Here is an 11,085-nt window from a genome sequence, read left to right on the forward strand (position 1 = left end):
AATCAGATCTTATACCTCGTGCTATATATGTTAGAAATTTCTATTCATGTAACAAAATACTTAAATTGACTGAATCATAGTTAATTCTCCATTATAGTCCAATATAAAGTTACCTTAAAGAACAAAATCATTCAAATCAGATTTATAAGGAAATACTCCACCCAAATAATTTTATCAATAAGAAAACGTAATCAAAAAAAGATAATAACACAATTGGGCATGATTCCTGATCAATTATATTTATGCAAAAATACAATCTTGCTAATTTATAGTTGATTCAGATTCCATATCTACAACGATTTTTATATAAAAGAATAGCAATATCTAAAGGATTCTTTTAGATATATATTGATTCAGTGTAATAAGATTTCCCCAATATGAAAAAAATAAATTTGGGGTGAGATTTTTGAAACACATTATTACTGATGAGTGTATTTTTTTAAAATTTTATTGGGGTGTGGGGGAGGGAGTAGGGTTTGCATCTCGTAGAGTGGAATTTAAGTAAAGTATAATAAAAACGTAAACAGGCCATGCATAATCCAAGCTGGAAAATTCAACCAACCTATGAAAGTAAATTCTACCAACAAACCCTCTCATTGGCTGTATTGAGGCCACCTCACTTTAGGAGGGAGGTTAATGAAGCATCATACTATTTCAAATATTCTGTCCGAAATATTTAATTAACAAGCACATGTAGTATTTTGGAAACCTAAAAATGTATCCCCCTATCTAGAAATAAATTAGTTATTAGGTTCAGGTCATGTCTCGAGTAAGGAAAATTTTCATTTATCAATATTGTACTTTAAAAATGATAACACTAAATACCACCTGGTCTAGTGGTTAAGACTTTAGTATATGAACTTGAGGTTACGATGGTGGAGGAACTGGGTTTGGGCTACGGTGGCGCGATAGTGGGGGAGGGGGCCGCGAGGGTGGGGGTGGGGGGGTTGAGGAGGCTGCAGGGGTGGTTAGGGTTTAGGGTTAGGGTAAGGATTAGAATTAGAGTTTAATTAAGATTTAAAATAGAAAATTAGGGTTAACGACTAACAACGGTTAACATGGTTAGTCATTAAGGGCATTTGAGTGTATTTACATAAAACTAGTCGCATATGCATGCGATGCGTGCGTTAAAAACTTTATGTAGCTATATATATTCAAATGAACATGTTTTTTTTTTATCTGAAACTATTTTGTTAGTGATGTAGATTATTGACTTTCTTTTGTAGATGTTATTATCTTTTAATATTGAAGGTGATGGATTTTTAACTGTTCAATACCATCACTAAAAAATTTGATCGATGATTTAATAATTCTTTATCAACGACTTTAGTATTGTTTTTTGACGATTATAAATGTTAATAAATCATATTGCTTGAACTTTGTAAATATGAAGTATTATGTTGTCACGATATATCGCTAAATTTTTTTTTATTGAAGATTCTAATTAATTTTGTTAATCAAGTGTGTCAATCTATTTTGTCAAGTTGTTAATGGTGATTGTATATTCAATTTTTGACTTAGGGTCTGTTCTATTGGTCATAAAACAGCTGAACTGAAATGAATAGTGATTTGTGAGAGTAAAAATATTATCCTGAGTTGAACTGAATTGGATTAAACTGAAAATAAGCTGGGGGAGAACAGGGCGTCACTCATATGGCAAGTTGAATTGATTCTCATTTTTTTTTACAAAAAGAAGACGTTGTTTTAAATTATTAAAAGGTATTCTAGTTATTTCAAAGGGGGACACCACAACTCCTTCCCTGGCTTATATAATAGAGATTGAGGGTTACCTGGTGAATTTTGAAAACATGGAGGGTACCAGGTGAATTTTTTAAAAAATTGGGGGTAGTTGGTGAAGAAAACGTATCTATTAACATGTATATGAGAGGAAAGTGGAAATTTTGAGAACATATTAAGTCTCACTTTTCATGTTTTTCTTATATCAACCAAACAACCACATAATATTATCAATTTTTGGTTTAGTGATAAGGTTGCATCCTACGATTTGAAGGTCATGAAGTTATACTCAACTGTGGAAACCTTTTGAGTGCATGGGGGGCCAGGATTCTCCTAATCCAATCCTTCTTCCTTACTCCAAAAGGACCTCCGTCACAATAAAATTTGGATTTAGGGGTTGTTTTAGGAAACAATGATATGTCAGTTCCTCAAGTGTCTTTTATCTACTTATTTAAAAATACATACTACAAGAGTTTGCAATGCAATAATGAACCATATTATTGCATTTCGGGGCATATTTTGTAATACCCGAGCACATTTATCGAACCAAAAAATAACTAATAAGTACTTATACTTGGTTTAAAACAAAGATGGAAATAGTTGGGTGATCCAAAGCATGACATGCATAACATGGGAGCAAGCGCAATCAATCATTCACAATACTATTCATGTCAAACCACAATATCAACACGGAAAGTATGACATTACATAATGAGTAACAAAAAAACGACACTAAAAATATAACAACTTCTATATCTAAACACAATACAACACAACGATAAACCCAACATCCTAATCAGACTTAGAGCTAGGTTTCAATCTAAACGAGTCAAGAACAAATACAAACACAAAGCCAGTATAACGTGCCTAGACCTGGCAATCGGACCAATCATATCGGATTTGAACCGGACCAATTCAGATCAGAACATTTTCGGATCAAGTTACATTATGACCAGGATTCGACTGGAGATTGGACCATTTCGAATTCAGACATCGTTCGGCCTATAGTATTTCAGACCAGGTCGGGTCGAATCCTGATTGAATATTTCGGATAAATTTTCGAATCAAGACCAACTTTGCCAGGTCTTTACGTGCTTGACAAAGCCTCCAAAACGAGCACAACTCAATGTCGTCTTCACTTTTTTTTTAAAAAAAGAAACAAATAGGGAATAGGAGTCCTATGTCCTACTAGTTGATGTATACAAATATTTAGCTGTCCCCAAAGACCCTTTGCGTAGAGGTAGAATCGTGGCCCACAGAGAGTAGTGAAAAAATCTGTAAAAATAAAGAAACCAAATCAAAAGGTGGTTCCTGTTCCCCTCATTTACCATAAAAAAGAGGAGAGAGAATCCGTTAATACCGAATATAAATAGGCAACACAACACCTTATCAACTACAAAGAGGCGTGCTTTACGCTCCCCCCTTTATAATTCCCATACATACACATTTTTAAACAAACACAACCAAAACTCACAACATATTTTTTCACTCTCTTTCTTCGTTTTCCAGGACATCCTGTAACTAAAACTAACAACCATCTTCTTTCAGACAGCTTTAGAAACACAAAATTTTATCATTTCATCAATTCGAACTATTTACGACGTCGTTTCAAGGAGAGAGAAAAACACATCAATTTTTTTAATCATGGAGTTGGAATGGCCCGCTTGTTTGAATGAATTTGAGAAGCTTATCTTACGCATGGATACTCCAAGGTTTGTCCCTTTTTTTTTTTTAAATTTATTCTCAAAGTTTTGATGTTATGATTTATGAAAAAGTTGATGATTTTGTTTCCTAAAATTTCTATTTTTTCTCATCATTTTTGTTTTTTTTCCTTAAGTTTTGGTTTTTTTAGTGTAGTATTTTCTCAAGACTTTTTGTTGCTTCTTTGACACGATTTGGATTATTTCCAGAAGCTCAGACCAAAAAAAACGACCCACCACCGACTTTTTCCTTTCCCACCCTCAAAAAATAAAATTTGAATTTTGAAAAAACTCATAAAAATTTTCCCAAAAAAAAATAAATAAAAATTTCAGTTTTTTTTTTTCAAGACCTAATTTCATCATGTGATTATTTACAGGGTTGCAATTGACAATGCTGTTTGCCCTAATTCCACACTTGTCAAGGTAAAACTCATTAATCTTCCCTGATAATTTCTGGGTTAATTTGTTGATTATTGAGATTATTTCTAAATATTAATTCGTGGGTTAAATTTGTGATAGGTTGATAGTGCTAGAAAACATGGGATTCTTCTGGAAGCAGTTCAAGTGATCACAGATCTTAACCTTTCTATTAAAAAAGCTTACATTTCCTCCGATGGTAGATGGTTTATGGATGGTGAGTTATTTGTTTTTCCTTTTTTGGGTAATTATTTCCAAATTTTTCGCAATTTTTATTAATTATTGTAATAAATAGTCTTTAATCCTGTATTTACTTTTATCTATCTTGCAGTTTTTCATGTAACCGATCTTAATGGGAACAAATTGAAAGATGAAAGCGTTATTAGCTACATGGAACAGGTACTTAATTAACTAACTACAGTAGTTTTTAGTTCCGAGCTATGGCCGGAGTTATTAATATAATCTAATGATGCACAACTTAATGGTGTCCCGTGGTCTTGCTTAGGAACGCTTTTTAATATATTAGTATCGATTTCACAACAGATTAAACCCATATTTTTGTTTTGATTTTTGTTGGGGGAAATTTAGCTGATAATTTTTTTTTGGGTGTTGTTAATTTGCAGTCACTTGGTAGCATACATTTTACAAGATCATGTGAGTATAAAGGAGTTACAGCTTTGGAATTAAGAGGGACAGATAGAATAGGGTTGTTGTCTGAGGTGTTTGCAGTATTAGCTGACTTGAATTGTACTGTGGTTGATGCAAAAGTATGGACTAATAATGGTAGAATTGCATCCCTTATATATGTTAAAGATTGTGATTCCGGGTGTGAAATAGAGGATTCTCAGAGGATAAGGAGAATCGAGGCGAGATTAAGGCCGGTTCTTAAGGGGGATAATGATATTAGGAGTGCCAAAAGTATTGTTTCGATGGCGGTTACTCATACTGAGCGAAGGCTTCATCAAATGATGTTTGATGATCGCGATTATGAGAGAACTACATCGACTAGCTCTGTGAAATATGATTTCCCTGATGTTAATGTTCAGAATTGGATTGAGAGAGGGTACTCGGTTGTGAATATTCAGTGTAAGGATCGGCCTAAGCTCTTGTTCGATGTGGTTTGTACCTTGACGGATATGGAGTATGTTGTTTTCCATGCTACCATCAACACTCAAGGGAGCAGAGCTTATCTGGTATATATTTGGATCCTTGATGTTTGATTAATTGTTGAATGAAAGTTGTTATGTGGATCATTTTTGTTAATTTTGCTCTGTTTGATTCTGTTTTCAGGAATTTTACATTAGGCATACAGATGGAACTCCAATCAGTTCCGATGCTGAAAGGCAACGCGTAGTTCAGTGTTTACAGGCTTCCATTCAAAGAAGAGCATCTCAGGTAAAAACCTATTTCATTTCCCCTACATGTACATAGCAAATTCAGTCTTACACTGTCATGATAAGTATCATTTAAATAACAGTTACTGATATGCTTTGTGTTCTATTGAATACAGGGTGTGAGGCTAGAACTATACACCGAGGATCGTTCATGTCTACTAGCAGATGTAACCCGAACATTCCGGGAGAACTGCCTAAACGTGGCGAGGGCAGAAATCTCCACAACAAAGGATATGGCTCTAAACATATTCTATGTCACGGATGCAGAGGGATACACTCCTGATTCAAAAACAATTGATGCAGTTAGGGAGAAAATCGGGTTGAGTAATTTGAAGGTCAAGGAGCTACCTATGATCTATCATCAAAACGCCGAAAGGGATGAAGCCGGAGCTGGAGTTGGCGGGGCGATGTTGCTATCACTTGGGAGCTTAGTAAGGAAGAATCTAATCAATTTGGGGCTGATCAGATCATATTCTTAAAGGGAACGCAAAGGCATAAATTTGTTGTATGGCCACCCTTAGGCTTTGGCATAATACCTTGCTTCTTGGTTGGGTTATTTGGTCCCTACTTTGTACATAAAGATGGAAATTAATTAGTTTTAGTATAATAGTAATAGTATTAGTAGTACTACATAGATCTAGGGAAGATTTGGTTAGTAGTAGTTGTTATGTTATTAGTTGGGGTATAGTTGGCAAAAGGTAAGGAATGTGGAAGCATGTTTCTTGGGGACCCACTGGACCATTTCAAAAGGGTGTTGTGTTGAAACAAGAATTTTGAAAGAGGGAAAAAAAAACTTGGAATTTGGAAAATTATAAGGGGTAAAATTAGGTTTTGGAGGGACAAATTGATATTTCAAACATCATATCTTTTGTACATAATGCTTTGTTTAGTAAAATTGGTTGACTAGTTTGAGTCCGACATATTGACTTGAACGTTCTTATCTTGCTCTTTATTTTATATGGTTTGTGTCTTAAGTGGGACCCTTTTTAGGGGCAAATGAAGATGAAGCTAGAGATGTAGAAATTTACAATTATGAAAGTTTAATATTGGTGAAGTTGGTTAATGGTGGGGGAGATTGAAGGAAAGTGGGGTTTGATTAAAATTTTGCGACTTTGGATTAACTACTTTCTCTTATAGTCAATTCTAAAGAAATTGTTTGTACAAATGTGGACAAGGTTTACTGAGCTCATCATATTTTACGCTTTGGATATTAGATCAATTTAAGCCTTCGGATTTGGACCACATTTGGATTTGAAATTGAATTACCTTAGCCAAACATGCTTTAATTAATAAGAACATGTTCTCTTCGCCTTCGGCATAAAACATTTGAACTGAATTGACTGAATCGAATTGAATTGAAATGAACAGTGATATGTGAGAGTAAAAATATTGTCGAGAGTTGAACTGAATTGAAAATAAGTTGGGAAGAACATGCCCTAAGTGGTCATTTAGTGGAGGTAATAACAAGTAATTTGGCTTGATAGAGTACAATTCGAGTTTGAACTTAGTTTGAAATTTTAATGAGTCGAGTTTATTGACCTAAAACTTGTGGAAATCTCATAGTTAAAGGGGTCCTTATGGAGTTATGGGGATAAATATTCCCCCCTTTTCTCTCCCTCCTTACTTGAGAATATGCTGAATCTTACCATTTACCAATTTTTACACAAGGAAGTAAAACACTTAATTGTCATTTAATTGGATATAAGACAGAGAAATGATAAACGAGTATCAAACATTAATAAAAAGTACGGTATGAAAAGTCAAGTGAGATTAGAAATCTATACAAATATATTAAAAGGCGTGCGAAAAAAAGAAATTGTGCCACGTGACACTCTTCCTATGGAGTTTTAGTTCATGTAATCCATGTACAATAAAAAAATTAAGAAATTGCATAATATAGGATTTGATCCTGATACCTCGAGTATATATACTAAAGTTCCAACCACTAGGCTAGGTTGTATTTAGTGTTATCATCATAAAGTATTATATTATTAATAAATGAAATTTTTTTAACCCGGGACATAATCCGGGCCTACTAACTAGTTACCAAATAAAAAGTTGGATTAGTAAACAAAGAAGAAAGGGAAGAATTATTCATGCATGCAGGTTGTCCAAATGGACTCTTGTAAGGTGACAACATTAGAGGGTAAATAGACCTATTATTCTAAGGCCGTTGTCAATCTTATTCATGAAAATAGTAACATTTTGCTTTTGTGTGTTTTTGTTAACTTTGTCAACTAGACAACATACCATCATGCAGGTTGTCCAATATGATTTAGTACTTCATAAATTATATACTCCTATAATGTAGTATATGGTTGCTTTCATTGATTGCGTGATAGAACACCTTAGCAATACTCTGTCTATAACAATTATATGATCATGGCATTTTTTTCATTGATTAATAAGGTCATGATGATGTAATTGATACTCTGTTGAGTAGATAAGTCCAAGCATTGGAACAAATCTCAATTTGGCAACATTTTTCGCCAATTAAGGAAAGTTGACGAACGTTTACAGGAGATCCAATCTTTCCTCCTCGCTAACCCTTCTAATCTTACTTATCAAACTAAACAAGATCTATTCCTTAAAAAACGTTCTAGTTTATTATCTTTTAGCAATGAATTTTGGAAACAGAAGAGTAAAACTGATTACCTTATATTGGGGGATTCTAACTCATCTTACTATCATACTCATGCGTCTATTAGACGTAATAGGAATCAAATTAAAGAAATAGTTTCTTCAACAGGTGAAGTAATCACGAATCCTGTTGCTATTTCTCAAGAATTATCTAATGCTTTCAAAGCTAGATTCTCCTCTGATAGCTCAGTATATTTTCATCCTGACTATGATTTTTCTCTTTTGGATAATATCATCTCTGAAGAAAATAATGCTTTCCTAACTTCGCCTGTCTCTGGCGACGAAATTAAAGCGGCTACTTTTGATCTAGCCCCTGATAAATCCCCAGGTCCAGATGGTTTTCCCCGTTCTTTTTTCAAAAATACTGGACTTTAGTCGGTAATAGTGTTATAAGAGCTGTTCAAGCTTTTTTTCATTCTGGAAAGATCCTTAAAGAAATAAATCATACTTTTTTGGCCCTAATTCCTAAAATTGATAATCCTTCCTCTGCCAACCATTTTCGACCCATTAGCCTATGTTCCACTATCTATAAAATAATCTCAAAAATCATCACTAATAGATTAAAGGAAGTCATGAGTCAGATTATTCATCCCCTTCAAGGTGCTTTCATTCCTGATAGGTTAATTCAGGATAATATTCTTATTGCCCATGAAATCTTTCAGTCTTTTAAAACTAAATCGGGTTCTAACGGTTGGATAGCCATTAAACTGGATATGGAAAAAGCTTATGATAGATTAGAGTGGAATTATATCTTTTCTACCCTTGATAAATTGGGTTTTTGTCCGCAATGGATAGGTTGGATCAAGGAATGTGTATCTTCTACATCCTTTTCTGTCTTAGTAAATGGGCTCCCAGGTGAAAAATTCTCCTCTTCTCGAGGGATTAGACAAGGTGACCCTCTTTCGCCTTATTTATTTATTTTGTGTGCTGAGCTTCTCGCTAGATTACTTTCTTCAGCTGCTTCTGGCCCTACTAAACCAATTGGAGTTCCCATTGGTAAAACAGGTATGCGAATTCCTTTTCTTACCTTTGCAGATGATACAATGATTTTTGCTAAAGCCACTAATTATAGTTGTCTGATCATCCGTCAAATTTTGGATAAGTATTGTTCGATGTCTGGTCAACTAGTCAATTACCATAAATCTTCTTTCCAATGTACTGCTAATATCCCAGAGGCAGAAAAATGTAATTTTGCTTCTATCCTTCAAATGCAGGAAACTAATGATCTTGGGGATTATTTGGGTTGTCCTATTATTCATTCTAAGGTGACTAAAGAAACCTTTAGTTCTGTAGTTAGTAAAACAACTAGCCAACTCCCTAAGTGGAAGGCCAATGCTCTTTCCCAAGCAGGTAGGTCAGTTCTTCTTCAATCAAATCTTGCTGCTAAGGCTAGTTATCAAATGCAAAGTTTTCTGTTGCCTAAATCTATCCTAGTGAATCTGGATAGAACATATAGAAATTTCTTTTGGAACAAGGAAACCACTAATAAATCCCCTAACCTTATTGGTTGGGATCGAATTTGCAAGCCAAAATCGGCGGGTGGATTAGGTTTTCGTAAGGCTGAAGCTAACAACCAAGCTCTTCAAATGAAGCTATTATGGAGGATTGTTAAAAATGATAACAATTTGTGGGTCAAATTAGTTCGAAAAAGGTACATAAAAAATAAAAGTATTTTTTCTATTAAAGCTTCTAAATCGGCTTCTTGGCAATGGCGTAACCTTCTAAGTTTACGTGATATTTTTAAAAAAGGTTTGCGTTGGCAGATTGGTAATGGTAAAAGTATTAACTTCTGGATGGATAATTGGGTTTTTCAATACTCTCTTAAGTCTATCATTTCTCCTATCCCCGGTACAGAAAATCTGACTGTTAATAGATGCATCATGCCTTCTGGACAATGGGACTCTCAGATGCTTCTTTCCCTTGTCCCTCCTCACATTGTTTTGCAGATTTGTTCTATTTATATCCCCTCTGAGTCCCAACCAGATAATCTCATCTGGGGCCTTACGGCTGATGGTGAGTACTCAGTTAAGAGTGGGGCTCTTCTTGCACAAGGTATGCTTCCCTCCTCTTTAGAAAAAGTTGAGTTTAATTGGATTTGGAAGCTTAATATTCCTCCTAAAATTAAAAACTTTCTTTGGAAAGCTTGTAATGATGGTATCCCAACTAAATTGCGTCTTGAGAAAAGTCATATATTCTTGCCGCAGCAATGCGTGTTTTGTAATAATGCAGGTGAATCTATAGGCCATATTTGTTTTGCCTGCCCTTTTACTTTAGATATTTTTTCCCATCTTAAGGCCTCGTTTGATTGGCCGAGCCCCCCTTCTTGTTTAGCTAATATAGATCTTACTTCGTTCCGTTCTGTTTTGGAAGCTTGTCTCTCGCTGTCGTCTAAGTCAGAAATATCTCTTTTTTCCTTTGTTTGGTGGTTTGTGTGGTTTTTCAGGAATAAGCTTGTTTTTAATGATGAAGTGGTTTCCTCTAGGAAGGCTAGTTTCATTATTAGTAATTTTGCTACCTCGTGGTCAAAAGCTCTTAATTCGGAAGAAATGGGCTCTAAGCCTATTCTAGCTGCAAACACCAAGAGAGATAAACCTCGCACAGGTCCTGGTTCAGTCTGGTCCCCCCCTGCGCCTGGCTTTTGCAAACTTAATTTCGATGGCTCCAAATTAAATAATGGTAATGCTGCTTTGGGCTTTGTGATCCGGGATTCTTCAGGTGATGCTCTTATGGCTGGAGCTCGCTCGCTTGGTTCTAACATTTCTATCCTGCAAGCTGAAGCTTGGGGTCTTAAGGAAGGCCTTAGTGCGGCTTTGTCGCTTAATATTTCTAATCTAGAGATTGAAGGCGATAATCTCGCTGTTATTAATGCTGTTAGGAATATCTGGAAAGTCCCTGGGAAATTAATAATATCATTTTAGATGTCAATGCTAATCTGCTTAAATTTGATAATTTTCAGGTTCATCATTGTTTTCGGGAAGCAAACAAGACAGCGGACCTTATGGCGCATCGGGGACACTCTCACTCGGATCTCGCCTATAATTATCCTCCTTATGATATTGATTTTTCTCTTTTCATCCGCAAGGATGTTTTAGGTTGGCCCCCTGATTGAAGGGTCTTCCTAAGTTTTCTCTCCTTATCAAAAAAAAAAAAAAAAAAAAAAAAAAAAAATATATGTCGTCAAATTCTACTTATCTAGC

The 11,085-nt window shown here is 34.9% G+C and overlaps 1 protein-coding gene across 1 annotated transcript; it reads left to right on the forward strand.

Annotated features, from left to right (window-relative positions):
• The first annotated feature begins 3,112 nt into the window (after positions 1–3,112).
• Positions 3,113–6,188, forward strand: LOC104892413 (hypothetical protein). Its single transcript, XM_010678340.4, has 7 exons — positions 3,113–3,449; positions 3,815–3,860; positions 3,957–4,071; positions 4,186–4,253; positions 4,478–5,047; positions 5,145–5,249; positions 5,365–6,188. Exons 1-7 carry the CDS (start codon positions 3,382–3,384, stop codon positions 5,725–5,727), a joined length of 1,335 nt encoding a protein of 444 aa, XP_010676642.1. The 5' UTR covers positions 3,113–3,381; the 3' UTR covers positions 5,728–6,188.
• The last annotated feature ends 4,897 nt before the right edge of the window (positions 6,189–11,085 follow it).

Source organism: Beta vulgaris, chromosome 5 (assembly GCF_026745355.1).
Source record: "Beta vulgaris subsp. vulgaris cultivar EL10 chromosome 5, EL10.2, whole genome shotgun sequence".
In the NCBI taxonomy this organism is placed as follows: domain Eukaryota; kingdom Viridiplantae; phylum Streptophyta; class Magnoliopsida; order Caryophyllales; family Amaranthaceae; genus Beta; species Beta vulgaris.

What these genes read in the sequence shown, in the direction of transcription:
- LOC104892413 (XM_010678340.4), top strand. Translation starts at nt 3,382, where the DNA reads ATGGAGTTGGAATGGCCCGCTTGTTTGAATGAATTTGAGAAGCTTATC. An exon ending in CTAATTCCACACTTGTCAAG is followed by an intron (nt 3,861 to 3,956) that starts GTAAAACTCATT and finishes AATTTGTGATAG; the next exon opens with GTTGATAGTGCTAGAAAACA. An exon ending in TTATTAGCTACATGGAACAG is followed by an intron (nt 4,254 to 4,477) that starts GTACTTAATTAA and finishes GTTAATTTGCAG; the next exon opens with TCACTTGGTAGCATACATTT.